Source organism: Trachypithecus francoisi, unplaced genomic scaffold, assembly GCF_009764315.1.
Source record: "Trachypithecus francoisi isolate TF-2019V2 unplaced genomic scaffold, Tfra_2.0 Lachesis_group9, whole genome shotgun sequence".
In the NCBI taxonomy this organism is placed as follows: Eukaryota; Metazoa; Chordata; class Mammalia; order Primates; family Cercopithecidae; genus Trachypithecus; species Trachypithecus francoisi.
Window position 1 is genome coordinate 4,204,744 of NW_022681474.1, and position 15,936 is coordinate 4,220,679.

At 46.1% G+C, this 15,936-nt stretch overlaps 1 protein-coding gene across 1 annotated transcript in view; it reads left to right on the plus strand.

Moving 5' to 3' along the window:
- The first annotated feature begins 1,290 nt into the window (after window positions 1-1,290).
- Window positions 1,291-15,936, plus strand: part of CCDC3 (coiled-coil domain containing 3) — a 103,536-nt gene continuing 88,890 nt past the window's right edge. The window contains exons 1-2 of the mRNA XM_033208978.1: window positions 1,291-1,854; window positions 4,530-4,704. Of these exons, the coding sequence (XP_033064869.1) occupies window positions 1,481-1,854; window positions 4,530-4,704 (549 nt within the window). The 5' untranslated portion in view covers window positions 1,291-1,480. The remainder of the gene's footprint in view (window positions 1,855-4,529; window positions 4,705-15,936) is intronic.

Genomic DNA, 15,936 nt, shown 5'->3' on the forward strand with positions numbered 1-15,936 from the left:
TAATGTGACTGTATTTGGAAATAGGGTCTTCAGGCAGGTAATTAAATGAGGACATAAGGGTAGGGTGATAACCCGATAGGACTGGTGACCTTGTTAGAAGAGGAGACCAGGGCTCACTCTTTCTCCATCACACACAGAGAGAAGGCCACGTGAGGACACAGTGAGAAGGTGGCCGTCTGTAAGCCAGGAAGAGAGGCCTCACCAGTAACCAACCCTGGCACTTTAATCTTGGACTTCCTGCCTCCAGAACTCTGAGAAATTAAGGTCTGTTATTTAAGCCACCAGTCTAGAGTATTTTATTATGGCAGCCCTGGGAGACTAATAGCATTATGAAATTGCATAATTTAAATATTCAGGCTGGATGTGGTGGCTCACGCCTGAAATCTCAGCACTTTGGCAGGATCGATTGAGCCCAGAAGTTTTGAGACCAGCCTGAGCAACATAGCCTGTCTCTACTGAAGAAAAAAAAAAATCATCTGGGGTGGTAGTGTGCCTGTATTCCCTGCTACTTGGGAGACTGACCTGGGAGGATCCCCTGAGCCGAGGGGAGGTCTAGGCTGCAGTGAGCCCTGATCAAGTCACTACTCCAGCCTGGGTGACAGACGGAGACTTTGTCTCAAGAAAAAACAACAAAACAAAACAAGAAACCTGTTGCATTTAGGGATAAAGATGCAACTGTGGAGTTTAAGTATCCTCAAAATCACTCACTGATGTGAAAAGGTGTTTGAAATTTACTTCTGAATGTATTTCTCGGGTGTACAGTGTTGAGAAAATGGAAGCAGGGATTATGGAAACCATCTAGTTTTAAGAAAATCAGGGCCAAATGATTGCTTTTTGGAATCTTTTATCAAAGCTTTTCTAAGATGCTTCTAATAAGCAAATCTGAGAGAGCACGAGATCTAAAAAAGCTTTAAAGCCCACACTGAATTTCCTAGTTAATCTCTGGGTAGATAAAGTCAGATTTGGTTTCTATGTATTTTCACTCTGAAATGCAGAGAAAATGTAAAAACTTAGTCAGTAATCGCGCAAATTAAGAGTCATTCTTTTATGAATGCCTTGCGTTTACAAACAGGCTTTACGCCTGGCAAACTCGGACCCCTTCCATAGTGGGGCGCCAGGAGAGGGGTGGGCCGCTGTCCCCAAGCCAGGGCTAGCTGGATCCCGGCGTCCCCGCTTTCTCCGAGTCCCTGGTCCCCGCCCCAGCCAGTGCCGGGACCCGCCCGAGTCCCCGCCCCTCCCCCGCCCACGCCCCAGCTGCAGGGGGCCGGGCGGGAGGCGGGCGCCCGGCGCGTCCTGTCCCCGGGACCCTTTTAAAGCGTGGCGCGCCGGGGCCGGGCATGCGGAGCCTCGCGGCGGAGACAGCGGCGCGCCCAGCTCCCGGGAGCGGCCCGAGCAGCCGAGCGCCTAGGGCTGCCCTTCCCGGGCCGGCGGGCTCCCCGGGCTCCCCGCCGCCGCCCCGTGCGCCCCGTGCGGGCCCGGCATGCTGCGCCAGCTGCTGCTCGCCGCGCTCTGCCTGGCGGGTCCCCCAGCGCCCGCGCGCGCCTGCCAGCTGCCCTCCGAGTGGAGGCCCCTGAGCGAGGGCTGCCGCGCCGAGCTGGCCGAGACCATTGTGTACGCCAGGGTGCTGGCGCTGCACCCCGAGGCGCCCGGCCTCTACAACCACCTGCCCTGGCAGTACCACGCCGGCCAGGGGGGCCTCTTCTACTCGGCCGAGGTCGAGATGCTGTGCGACCAGGCGTGGGGCAGCATGCTGGAGGTGCCCGCCGGCTCCAGGCTCAACCTCACCGGCCTGGGCTACTTCTCGTGCCACTCCCACACCGTGGTCCAGGACTACTCCTATTTCTTCTTCCTCAGGTGAGCCCGGCGGCGCCGCCACCTCTCTCTCTCTTTGCGCCACCTCCCGAGGTCGCTGTGACCTGGAGCCAGGCCGGTAACTCCCAGGGCAACCTATCGGTGCCAAATGAGAATGCCCCTGGGGCGCTTACCCCTTGCCTCCTTGGATCTCTCTTGCTCCGTCTGACGTCTCTACAGACACCCTGGCTACCCCTGGTAAAGGCGGTTTAAAAGACAGGGAGGCTTTCTGTGCCTTGTACACAGAAGAGCATTGCGGGCAAAAGCTCAAAGCGCTCTCCAACAGTCCCTTTGACTCGGGTCTTTAAACTGGCCTCAATGGGAGTAGATTGGGACGGTGAGAAGAACAATCTTTGAAATCAGTCTGTGGCTGGCATTTTGGCTCTGCCTTTCCTAATCGTGATTCTGAGCCCATTTCTTGACAGCTTCTCAAGAACTTCCAGAGCCTCACCTGTGTAAAGTGAGCGGCAGGGCTGGTTGAGCGAAAAACGTAACTCATGCAAAGCACCTGGTACAGGTTAGAGGTTGACCAGCTGTCCACGCTCCCCTCTTCCCCACTTGCTCAAATGCCAAGATGTAAATGATGGGGAATGTAGCCCAGGACTGCTTCATTATCTCACATCAGCTGCCAGGTTATTTGACATAGCAAAGGTTTATTGGGGGTAGGGGGTTCTGCTGCAGGTAAAATCCTGGGTAGCAATGCTTTGAGAGGTGGAGAGGTCAACCAGGCAGGAGATCCTCTCTGATTCTAGACCACTGGAATCCTCTGAAGTTCCGTGAACACTGGCCTGTGGTCAAGATGGAATGCATCTGCCTAAGAACTCAGTCAATTCTCATTGACTAGTGAATTCTTCTGAAATTTGAATAGCGAGCACCAGGTAGAACCCTAAATTCTTTGATTGGCTTCAATTGGATTTGGAGAGTGATATAAAACACCTGAGAAAAACATCAAAATGGAATCTAACCTATCAATCAAGATAGAGAATTAATCCACTGTTGTGGTGATCAATAGTAGTTCCAGTCTGGGAAGTAGCACTAAGGATATTTGGAATGAGGCTTATGTGGATCTGCGGATTCACTTTTAGCTCGCATTTCTCTGAGAAAGAAAACAGGTCTACAAAGTGGTGTTTGTAAGTGCATAGCAACACATGTTTTCCATATTGAAGCCAGAATATCTAAGTTTAAAAAACATGTCTTGCTTTGTGTTGGCTTGAGTGGGTTCAGCTAGATTAAGTTTTTTTTCTCTCTCTATATGTTTCCAGAGAAGTGTAGTTTCTAAATAAAGCTAGTGGGGCTGAGAGAGTGCCCTTCTCGATACAGAGAAACTTAGGGTTTCATGTTTTTAATTAGGAAAAATACTGAGATACCATCTATAAAACTATTCAAAACCAGAACTTTTTTCTCCAAAGAAAAAGGAGCCCAAGTATTTGAGCAGGCTTTTTAAAGAAATTTTTATCATGAAATACAGTTCGTCCAGTGGTTCCGTGGTGCTCAGCCAATTCTCATCTCTTTTACTCTACCATGTTTACAAAAGTTAGGAAAGAAATACAAAGTCAGACAGTAGTCTGACATTCTCATTTCACAGGGCTGTCTTGCCTTGGAGTGTGTTAACAACTACATACAAATCATTCCTCCTCTGTTATTCTGGGCCCTACTGAGATGAGACTGGATCTCTGGTCACTGTCAGGGGTGAGGGTGGCAGTGGAGACTTGCTGGTGAGCCATACATGTTGTTTTTTTTTAGACTGGAGTGTAACTTTCATCTCTTTCTTTTTGTGACTTTTTAAAGAATCATTCTAATTGATTTATGCTAGGCCTTTAAATATGTTCACTAATATGTATACTGCATTTACTTTGTACCAAGTGCTTCGTTTACTTAGTTTTTGGTGCAATGCTTATGACATCACCAAAAAAGTAGATACTATATATATATATATATTCCTTTTTTTTTTTGAGATGGCATCTCACTCTTGTCGCCCAGGCTGGAGTGCAATGGTGCAATCTCTGCTCACTGCAACCTCCGCCTCCCAGGTTCAAGTGATTCTCCTGCCTCAGCCTCCTGAGTAACTGGGATTACAACAGTGTGCGACCATGCCCAGCTAATTTTTGTATTTTTAGTAGAGACGGGGTTTCACCATGTTGGCCAGGCTTGTCTCGAACTCCTGACCTCAGGTGATCCACCCGCCTTGGCCTCCCAAAGTGCTGGGGTTACAGGCGTGAGCCACCGCACCCAGCCAGTACTATATTCTTTTTGCAGATTAGAATACTGAGGCTTAGAGGAGTTAAGACATTTGTTTCATGTCATATAGAAGATAAATAGCAAAGACAGAACATAGGTCATTACAGCTGGCCTTTTTTTCACCAGGAAATAAGGAACCCTCTTTGAGAAGGAAGACCCCTTGGGGGACTTGGAAGACAACACAAATAGACAAACAGGCACCACACACATACTTTTCTCCATACTTTGCTCACACTCATCTTTTTGAAAACCTTAAGGATAGACTGATGTAGTGTGAGACAAAGAAATAATTAGAAGTAGTAACTCCTCTAATGAGAGCCACGCCAGACATTGATGTGAAACTGACAAGCCCATCACAGTTGTCTGTGACTCTTGATTGAAGTTGGTACACCCTTGACTGTCGAGTCTACGTCTGCCTTTTTTTCTCTCTTCTCCATTAGGATGGATGAAAATTATAACCTCTTGCCTCACGGAGTCAATTTCCAAGATGCCATCTTCCCGGACACTCAAGAGAACAGAAGGATGTTTTCTAGCCTTTTCCAGTTTTCAAACTGTTCCCAAGGGCAGCAGCTGGCGACTTTCTCCAGTGACTGGGAAATCCAGGAAGACAATAGGGTAAGAATCAGCTAAATCCTGTGCCACAGCAAAACAATAGTGTAGCTACACCTTGTGTGAATTTTGTGACCAAAGGAGTCAAGAATACTCTTCCAAAAGCCCAGACCGGAAAGCATTATTGCATACCCTCTCTCTCTCCTACTATCCCTCCTTGCCTCCCAGCTGTTAAAAAAGACCATTCATAAACTTTGGATCCCTGAAGCTTTACTGTTGGATGAGGAGTTCTTCCCAAAGTATGAGAACAGGATGAGATGAAGATTGGCATGCTGAGCCTTAGTCTCCTCTTCTGCAGACCAGGGACAATCGTAGCGTCTATATCAGGCTTGTCCAACCTGCAGGCCAGGACAGTTTGAATGTGATTGGAACATTACGAGATTTTTTTGCAATTTTGTTTTTGCTTATCAGCTATCGTTAGTGTTAGTGTATTCTGTGTGTGACCCAAGACAATTCTTCCAATGGGACCCAGGGAAGCCAAAAGATTGGACACCCCGATCTATGTCAGAGGGGCTAATGCAATATAGTTTAAATGTGTAAAAACTATAATTATGTAAATCCGTTAGCGTAATGCTCCAAAGAGTAAGTGCTCAGTGCATGTGAGCTGTTACGACTGTTCCTGACTGTATGATTGTTATTGACAGCGTAGGGCTCTAAGGAATTGTCTTAGAGGAAAGGAAAAGTGCTGAGGGAAATGAAATGAAATTGCTACCACTCCTGTGATTCTTAACTGTAGTTGGTAAGACATAGAGGTGCAGGATGGCCAAGGTGGTTGCAAAATGCAAGGGTCGGGATCTTAAGGGTTGGAATCATTTTGGGAATGAAAATATAAGAGAGTCTTCTGATCTGGGCCAAATGCCAGGGTTGGAGGAAAATTTTGATGATCATCACTCTTCCAAAGCAATGGCATTGCCACAACCAAGTTGGGGTGATAGTGGGGGGCAGGCCAGTCTAGGCCTCTGGGACAGTGACCCATCTCTTCCAGTCCTCCCGATGGAAGACATTTTTAGGGCAATGTGACACACTGCTGGAGAGAGTTCTGATGTGGGTATCACATGGAATAAGGACTTTTTTTTTTTTTTTGCATTAATGAACCCATTTGCACATGTTAAGAAACTCCCTTCTTTCTACGCATCAAGAAAAGTTTGAGGGAAGCATCTTTCTCTTGTCTGATGGGATGGCTTAGCGTAGCTGCCTTGCTCTTCCCAATCCCTAGTGTCCTTTTTATTTTGTTTTCCTTCCAACTTTTATTTTAGGTTCAGGGGCTATGTGTGTAGGTTTGTGATGTGGGTAAATCACGTGCCGCTGGGATTTGAGATACCAATCGTTTCATCACTCAGGTAGTGAGCACAGTACCTGAGAGGTCGTTTTCCATCCTCACCCTCCTGCCACCCTCCACCCTGCCTTCTTTGTGTCCATGTGTGCTCAATGTTTAGCTCCCGTTGTAAGTGAGAACATGCAGTATTTGGGTTTCTGTTCCTGCATTAATTTGCTTCGGATAATGGCCTCCAGCTGCATCCATGTCTACAAAGGACAGGACTGAAACTCCCCTTCAAAGGGAGATTCAAAGGGAGCTTTGCCCAGGGCTCCCTGGACCCTGGAGGCCTTCTTCATGCTCGTGCACAGAAGCTGTTCCTGTGAAGGGAAGGTACGTCCAACTACGGGAAATGATTTATTCTTCTTTGACATATGCCTGTAATCCCAGCACTTTGGGAGGCCGAGGTAGGGGGATCACCTGAGGTTAGGAGTTCGAGCCCAGCCTGGCCAATATGACAAAACCTCGTCTCTACTAAAAATACAAAAATGAGCCAGGTAAGGTGGTGCGTGCCTCTAATCCCAGCTACTCGGGATGCTGAGGCAGAAAAATTGCTTGAACCCGGGATGCGGAGGTTGCAGTGAGCCAAGATCACACCATTGCGCTCCAGCCTGGGTGACAGAGCGAGACTCCGTCTCAAGCAAACAAACAAACATTCCTCAGCTCTACAGTAGTCTAGACTTTTCTAACCCCTCCCTGATAGTTTGCCAGAACTTTCTGAACACTTGTCAAGTATTTCGCCCCCAGTGTGGCTCCAAGCACCTGTTTTTATTCTTCCTTTTCCCCTTCTTAATCTTTACTGTTGTCTACTCCATATTGAGTTGGACCCAGCAAGTCTAAGCCTGAGTATCCCAAGCCTGAGTCATACTTAATTTTTTCCAAGTGAAGGCTTTTTAGGCTTGGCCCTTTTGTTCTCCATCTTGTGGGAGCTTTGCTTATATGACTGTATAATAGATTGATGTCAACAGATTAGATATTATTCTGAAAATACTCGAATAGGTTAGCCCTTAAAATCTTAAGCTACATAACTTTTTAGCACTATGGTCACATAATCTAGCTACTAACATTTTTCTGGAATCAGATTTTTCCATCCTTTGGGAAAAACAAAGAACAATAGGACCGTGGAGAATTGTTTCAGTGTGAAGGCAGATCCATTTCTGTTGATCAGATGTAGATCTTGGGGGAGAATTCCTTTCCCCTTTCCCTTGAATCACCCTGGCCTCTTAGATAACAAAGTGTGGGAGCGTTCCAGGCTGGGAGGAAAAGTGGAAACTTGAGGCGAGGAAGATAATTATTTCACTTTGCTGAACGCTGTGGAGCAGAATTTAGTTCAACCTGGGGGACCCTGCACGTTTCCAGACCTTTGCTTGTGCCATTTTTATTCCCTATCCACTTTGAAAGGGATCACATCAAAGCTACATAAAATTAGCCTATTATGGGCTGATTGCAGTGGCTCACGCCTGTGATCCCAGCACATTGGGAGACTGAGGCGAGCCCATCACCTGAGGTCAGGAGTTCGAGACCAGCCTGGCTGACATGGTGAAACTCCGTCTCTACTAAAAATACAAAAATTAGCTGAGGATGGTGGTACGTGCCTGTAATCCCAGCTACTTGGGATGCTGAGGCAGGAGAATCGTTTGATCTTGGGAGGCAGAAGTTGCAGTGAGCCAAGATCGTGCCAGTACACTCCAGTCTGGGCAGCAGACCAAGACTGTCTCAAAACAAAGCAAAACAAGAAAAATTAACCCGTTAGTTTAAAATTTGAAATTAAAATTAAATTGACTTTTTAAAGTTTTGTGATGCTCCCTAAAATATTTTTACATACCCTGGAGTAATTAAAATAGTTGTGAGTTACTGACTACTACTTGCGCCTTCCTCTTTTTTTTTTCTTTTGAGATGAAGTCTCACTCTGTAGCCCAGGCTGGAGTGCAGTGGTGTGATCTTGGCTCACAGCAACCCCCATCTCCCGGGTTCAAGCGATTCTCCTGCCTCAGCCTCCTAGGTAGCTGGGATTATAGGTGTGTGCCATCACGCCCAGCTAATTTTTGTATTTTTAGCAGAGAGGGGTTTTCCCCATGTTGGCCAGGCTGGTCTTGAACTCCTGACTTCAGGTGATGCACCTGCCTTGGCCTCCCACAGTGCTGGGGTTACAGGTGTGAGCCACTGGGCCCGGCCCACTTGCTTCTTTTTTCTTTAAAAAAAAAAAAAAAAAAGAAAAGCTTTAAGTGTTTCTTTTTCTGTGGGAAGGTAAGCATCAAATTATCCTACCCAGGATATGTCAGAGGCAATCAACATTGTTTCTTAACCTTAGGAGGGGTCAGAATTGCTGTTATGATCACCCTTTTATTCCAGTAAGAATAGATGTTAGACTTTTGTTAATCAGAACACACTAACGTTCTGCATATTCTAAGAGCGGTTATGAAGGGCCTGGGACTTTGCTTAGGAGACTTTCTTTTTTTTTTTTTTTTTTGAGACAGAGTCTCGCTCTGTCGCCCAGGCTGGAGTGCAGTGGCTGGGTCTCAGCTCACTGCAAGCTCCGCCTCCCGGGTTTACGCCATTCTCCTGCCTCAGCCTCCCAAGTAGCTGGGACTACAGGTACCCGCCACCTCGCCTGGCTAGTTTTTTTGTATTTTTTAGTAGAGATGGGGTTTCACCATGTTAGCCAGGATGGTCTTGATCTCCTGACCTCGTGATCCGCCCGTCTCGGCCTCCCAAAGTGCTGGGATTACAGGCTTGAGCCACCACGCCCGGCCTGAGACTTTCTTGTATTATGTGCTGAGTCTTCCATTACAGATCCTGTAGGCATCCCATGTTCTCCTGGACTTTCTAGGTGCTGGTTTTTTGTTTGGTTTTTGTTTTTGTTTTGTTTTTTGAGACGGAGTCTCCCTCTGTTGCCCAGGTTGGAGTGCAGTGGTGCAGTCTCAGCTCCCTGCAACCTCTGTCTCCCGGGTTCAAGCGATTCTCCTACCTCAGCCTCCCAAGTAGCTGGGATTACAGGCACCCACCACTGTGCCCAGCTAATTTTTATATTTTTTGTAGAGATGGGGTTTCACCATGTTGGCCAGGCTGGTCTCGATCTCCCAGCCTCAGGTGATCCTCCTGCCTTGGCCTCCTAAAGTTCTGGGATTACAGGCATGAGCCACCACACCCCGCCTCTAGATGCTGTTGATACTGCTGTTCTTTAAGCTTCCGTTCAGCTTGGACAGTGGATCCGGACTGTAGTTATGAAGGGCACGTTTCATTCTCTTCCCTGATAGTTCTCGCTTTCTCTCTGTTGGAGGATCTGGGACTCTAGAGTCCATTTGGAGAGTAGGAGATGGAAGGGGAGGAAAAGCTTATGGAGGGAAACTTTTGCAAAGCGTGTGCAGAGAGACATTCAACTCAGTCCTTGGGAGCAAAGTCCTCCCACACTCTGGTTCCTTTCCAGCACCTCTCCATCTTCAAATATCCCACCCACGCATTAGTAAATAGCAACAGGATCTTTCTTTCAAAAGCTGCCAAGATGTCAGCAGTGTTAGTACGTGTTCACCGCCTCTGGTTCAGTGTCATGGTGTTAATGGGACTTGGGGGGATATCTTTGGCACATTGGAACATCCGCCAGATTTACTGGCAGAGTTCTCTCCACACCAGCCAAGGACATTTCTCCTTCCTCATTTCTCTCTTGCTGGACAAGTGCAACAGTCAAAACAGAATTTGGATATTTTTCCCTCTCTGCTGGTATTGTCCCCTAGGACCAAGACCCAGACTGACCCATACTTATATCAATCTGTCATAAAATGTCATGGGATTGAAAGAAAATCTGCGGAGGTCTTGCTATCATTTTCTTCTTTCTTCTTTTGGAGTTGGGAAGGATGATAGGGGTGTTACCCTTCTCTAAGCTGCCTTAGAAGGACTGTCAACTTGTAATCAGAAGATCTCAATCGGCTCTGCCATTTCTGGAGGAATGACCATGGGCAGATCCCCTAACTTCCCACAACTTCAGTTTTCCCTTCTATAAGATAGAGCCTGGAACAGATAAACTGTCTCAGGGTGTTCTAAGGACCTAATTCGAACATACTTTTGAAAACACTTTTCTAGGCCGGGCGCGGTGGCTCAAGCCTGTAATCCCAGCACTTTGGGAGGCCGAGACGGGCGGATCACGAGGTCAGGAGATCGAGACCATCCTGGCTAACACAGTGAAACCCTGTCTCTACTAAAAAATACAAAAAACTAGCCGGGCGTGGTGGTGGGCGCCTGTAGTCCCAGCTACTCGGGAGGCTGAGGCAGGAGAATGGCGTGAACCCGGGAGGCGGAGCTTGCAGTGAGCTGAGATCCGGCCACTGCACTCCAGCCTGGGCGACAGAGCGAGACTCCGTCTCAAAAAAAAAAAAAAAAAAAAAAAAAAGAAAACACTTTTCTAGAGTGATGCAAGGGCTTGTTACTGGAAGTTGATTATTCTCAAGTATTGCTTTAAAAACCACATTAAAAAAAATTTTGAAGAGCTGCCTGCTCCTGTCCAGGGGGTCCTGAAACATCCCATGGAGGAGTGGCAACATCAGTAGTGACGGGTCTGTGCTGGATATGGGAACAGATGGGAGGGAAGCTATCTTGCGTACTTTTTTCATTCAACAGAATTGATTGGGTTCTGCGCAAGGATGACATTTAAAAATATAGTGTATTGAATTGTTAACAGATAACACACTCATGTGGGTTCTCTACTACCTCTGACACCCATCCACACAGTCCCCACACACCCTCCAAATAAGTAGCCACTGTTATTAGTTTCTTGTATAAACAGTCAGTGGTGTTTTCAAAATTATTATTTCGGCTGGGCGCGGTGGCTCAAGCCTGTAATCCCAGCACTTTGGGAGGCCGAGATGGGCCTCACGAGGTTAGGAGATCGAGACCATCCTGGCTAACCTGGTGAAACCCCGTCTCTACTAAAAAATACAAAAAAACTCCAGCTACTGGGGAGGCTGAGGCAGGAGAATGGCATAAACCCGGGAGGCGGAGCTTGCAGTGAGCCAAGATCTGGCCACTGCACTCCAGCCTGGGCGACGAGTGAGACTCCGTCTCGAAAAACAAAAATTAAAATTAAAAAAAATAAAAAAAATAAAAATTATTATTTCAATCAGTCCTAGGGAACAGGTGGTGTTTGGTTGCATGAATACATTCTTTAGTGGTGATTTCTGAGATTTTGGTGCACCCATCACCTGAGCAGTGTACACTGTACCCAGTGTGTGGTCTTTTATCCCTCACCCTCTCCTACCCTTTCCACTGAGTCCCCAGAGTCCTTTCTTATTCTCATGCCTTTGCGTCCCCATAGCTTAGATCCCATTTATGAGTGAGGATATAAAATGTTTGATTTTCCATTCCTGAGTTACTTCACTTAGAATAATGGTCTCCAATTCCATCCAGATCTCCACAAATGCCATTATTTCATTCCTTTTTATGGCTGAGTAGTATTCCATGACATATATAAACTACATTTTCTTTATCTCAATGGAGTTGTTTGCTTGTTTTGTTTTTTCTTTTGAGACAGAGTTTGGTCTGCTGCCCAGGCTGCAGTGCAGTGGCACAATCTCAGCTCACCGCAACCTCTGCCTCCCTGGTTCAAGCGATTCTCGTGCCTCAGCCCCCTGAGTAGCTGGGACTACAGGCGCCCGCCACCACGGCCAGCTGATTTTTGTATTTTTAGTAGAGATGGAGTTTCACGTGTTGGCCAGGCTGGTCTCAAACTCCTGACCTCAAGTCATCTACCCACCTCAGCCTCCCAAATTGCTGGGATTATAGGTGTGAGCCACGGCACCTGGTCCTTAATGGAGGTTTGTTTTTTTTTTTAAATCCAAATATGTGTTATTACCATCGTCTGTGACACAGATGGTAGCACACTGTGTACACTTCACTACACCTTACTTCATTCGTGAGTAGATCTGGGAGATCTTTCCATATGCATGGCCTGAGGGCTAGACTGGGTGAGAAAAAAAGATAAGAAAGAGACAGAAACCAAGGCCTTTGTAATAAGGGATTTCTCCTGGAGTTTTTCCTGTACAGCTCCCTGATTCAGCCCCCTTTGGGTCAGATCCCCCATTGCTTCTAATTGTGTAGTGTTCAGAGTTCAGGCAGGTAGGGTTTTGGGTTTTTTTTTTTTTAACTATATGCAGAGATTTCAGTTAAAATCAGTGGGAATCATAGAGTATGGTCGGCTTGCTTCATCTTGACTGGCGCTGGAGTTGACATTTCTGTCTATCTGACTGGCTCCATTAAGAATGTGTGTTCAAAGCCAGGACTGGTGGCTCAAGCCTGTAATCTCAGCAGTTTTGGAGGGTGAGGCGGGCAGATCACTTGGGGTCAGGAGTTTGAGACCAGGCTGGCCAACATGGTGATACAACATAGTGAAACCCCGTCTCTACTAAACATACAAAAATTAGCCAGGCATGGTGGCATGTGCTTGTAATCCCAGCTACTTGGGAGGCTGAGACAGGAGGATCGCTTGAACCTGGGAGGCAGAGGTTGCAGTGATTTGAGATCATACCACTGCTCTCCAGTCTGGGCAACAGAGCAAGACTGCCTCTCAAAGAAAAAAAAAAAGAAAAGAAAACACAACAAAAAAACATATGTTCAAGCTTTGATGGAATATATAGCATGGAGGGAAAAAAATGAACAGTATTTATTTTTTGGTGATCAAAAGCAAATAGGAATGGGACAGGATCTATAGTTTCTAAAGCGAGATTTGAACCCCAAATAGACTAAAAAAAGAATCAGATAGAACTCATTTCATTCACATTTTTCAGAAAGGGTTCTAAAACAATTTAAAGGTATCCCCACAAGTGTGCTGAGATCCTCAAGTTTAACAGATCATTTGGTCAAAAACAAAGATACTCTTTCCTTAGAGATCTCTGTTTCTTGATTCTTCTTTGATACTGCACCCAAACTCAAAAGTGGTGGTATCTTAAAAATTTGTTATGATATAGAATCTGAAACCTTATCAATGAACTTTCTGTATTCCTACCTGAAAATACTTTGGCTTATCTTGTACTTTGAATGGATTTCTTACTCATGCGTGATTTCATAACATGATGCACTGACCGTTTGGAAAATAGTAGTTTTACTGCATATGCAGACCTTCCAAATGTGGTGAGATTTAATTATACAATATAAAAATCATATTTGTTAATATCACTATTGATCTGATGGGGGAAAGACTAAGTATTGGGAAACTGTCAAACTCATAGTGGCAACTTTCCTAAAATTCTAATTTTTGCTTGAGAGCTCACACTCAGTCACTGGCAACCAATACTCTCTGCTGTTTTCTTTCAAGTGACAAGCTTACTTTATTCACCTTCAAGAAAATGTCTATCAAATACCCAAATCTGAATAAATATGGTTGGCCCTTTATTTCATTGTTTCAAGTAAAAATAGTGTTTCATGAAGAAAGCCACTAGATCAGCTCAGAACTCGAAACAACCGTCATACTTTGCTATGTGGAGGGTCTTTGTGTGTATACTTCATTTCTTCACACTTGTGTGTATTAACAATGTGTACGCAAGGGTCAGGATTTAATAATTTTTACTGCTTCAGTGAAGACATTGTTAAACTGGCATTTTTTTTTTTTTTTTCTGCTTGCACATGGCACTGAAGAATACAATGACTACTAGAATCATCTGATCCCACTGTCTTGATTTGCGCTACGAGGCCGGCAGTTTAACTTACCTTGCTGTTGCACCAGCAGTGCAAATGACAAACAGTGAAAAAGACAAATAACATCTTGGTAGTATTCTGAAAATAGTTTTAATCTGATGGACTGCCTAAAAGGGTGCTGGGGCCAGGTGCAGTGGCTCATGCCTGTAATCCCAACAGTTAGGGAGACCGAGGTGGGCCGATCACTTGAGATCAGGAGTTTGAGAGCAGCCTGGCCAACATGGTGAAACACTGTCTCTACCTAAAATGCAAAAATTAGCCAGGTGTGGTGGCACGTGCCTGTAATCCCAGCTACTCGGGAGGCTGAGGCAGGAGAGTCGCTTGAACCCAGGAGGCAGAGGTTGCAGTGAGCTGAGATCGTGCCATTGCACTCCAGCCTGGGTAGCAGAGTGAGACTTTGTCTAAATAAGTAAGTAAAATGAATGAATGAATGGGTCCTGGGGCCCCTTAGGATTCTGCAGACTTTGGGAACTGCTGCTCTGGACTAAGTCAGTGATGGACAATGGTAGAAGAAAGGTATTGACTGAGCCGAGGGCTTAAGGAATGGGGGATTTAATGGTCTGAGTGCAGGGAGGTATGTGACCTCAGTAGTATGCAGCCCAGAATTTCAGGAGACCTTGAGTGAACATTGAGCTTGGAATGATTTCAGGAGCTTGGCTTCTAGCCCTGCTGAATAATGGGCAGCTGCATGGGCAGGGTTCGGCCAGATTGTAGGTGGCTGTGAGAACCTTTGTAAAGATTCCAGGGCTGAGACTCAGGAGACCCTGGATCGAGTGGGCTTTGGAGGGTGACTAAGCATATACTGTTTTCAGAAAGCTTTTGAGTTACTCAGAATCGCGCTCTTCCCTGCTTTCTACGTGAAGGGTGTTAATGTACTCTGATTGTCATTACTCGGCCACTTGATTGGCCAAATAGAGCCAAAGCTGTGAAGTAGGTAGGATAGTGGTCTTTTTAATTTATTCATTTGTATCTTCATTCTACATATATTTACTAAACACCTATGGTGTGTCACTGGGAATACAAAAGGGAACAGGAGAAAAGAGCTCCAGGCCCTCCTTGAACCTACATGGTAGTGGGATGAGGGAGAGACAGTCACTACATCAGTGAATGTATCAGTCCATAGGAAAAATATCAGATAATGATAGGTGTTTGACCAATAATTAAAAGAGGGTAGGCCGGCGTGGTGGCTCACGCCTGTAATTATGGCACTTTGGGAGGCTGAGGTGGGCAGCTCACTTGAGGTCAGGAGTTCAAGTCCAGCCTGGCCAACATGGTGAAACTTGGTCTCTACCAAAAATACGAAAGTTAGCCAGGAGTAGTGGCACATACCTATAATCCCAGCTACTCAGGAGGTGGAGACAGGAGAACTGGGTAAACCTGGGAGGCAGGCAGAGATTGTAGTGAGCTGAGATTGCACCACTGCACTCCAGCCTGGGTGACAAGAGTGAGACTCTGTCTCAAAAAAAAAAAAAAAAAAAAAAAAAAGGTAATATGATAGGAACTGGAAGCCACTTTAGGTTGAAGAGATGACTTTTAAACTGAAATCTGAAGGACACAGAACCAGCCATACAAAGATCAGGCAGAAAAGCATGCCAAGCAGACCAAGAAGCCATTGCAGCTGGACCCAAGGTGAAAACAGTTTGGCCTTCTTGAGGGGTGGAAAAATAGGAATGAGCACTGGTGGTTGGGAGAGAATGCGACAAGCTGGGTTTGGAGAGGTGAGTGTGGGCTGGATCATGTGGACATTTCTAAGCAAGTGGGGGAAGATGAGATTGTTGTGCTTTGGGGAGCCATTGAACGGAGTAGTGAGATCTGATGAGCCTTTCAGAAAAGGAACACTCTGGCAGCTGAATGAACCACAGATTGCTGAGGGGCAAAGGCGGAAGCAGGCAGAGCAATTGGGGAAATGACTGGAACTGTCTAGGCAAGACCAGAGGCTGGGACTAGTGGGTAGCAGTGGCTCTGGGAAGAAATGGCTGGATCTGGGATATGTCTGGAAGGGGTGCTCTCCTGTGTTCTTCCAATTCGTCCTTGATCACAGACCACTGCTGTCCCTACTTTTAAAGACATTTGCTCTGTGTCATCTTCCTCCAGCACGTCGACCACCCCCAGGTATTGGCCAATGTCATGCTTTGTGCTGCAAAATATTACACTTCCTTTGGGCATATTTGTACCTGAATTAATTAATAACATACCTAGTTGAAAATAGTTTTAAGGCAGAAATTTGCATCTTGATAGATGCA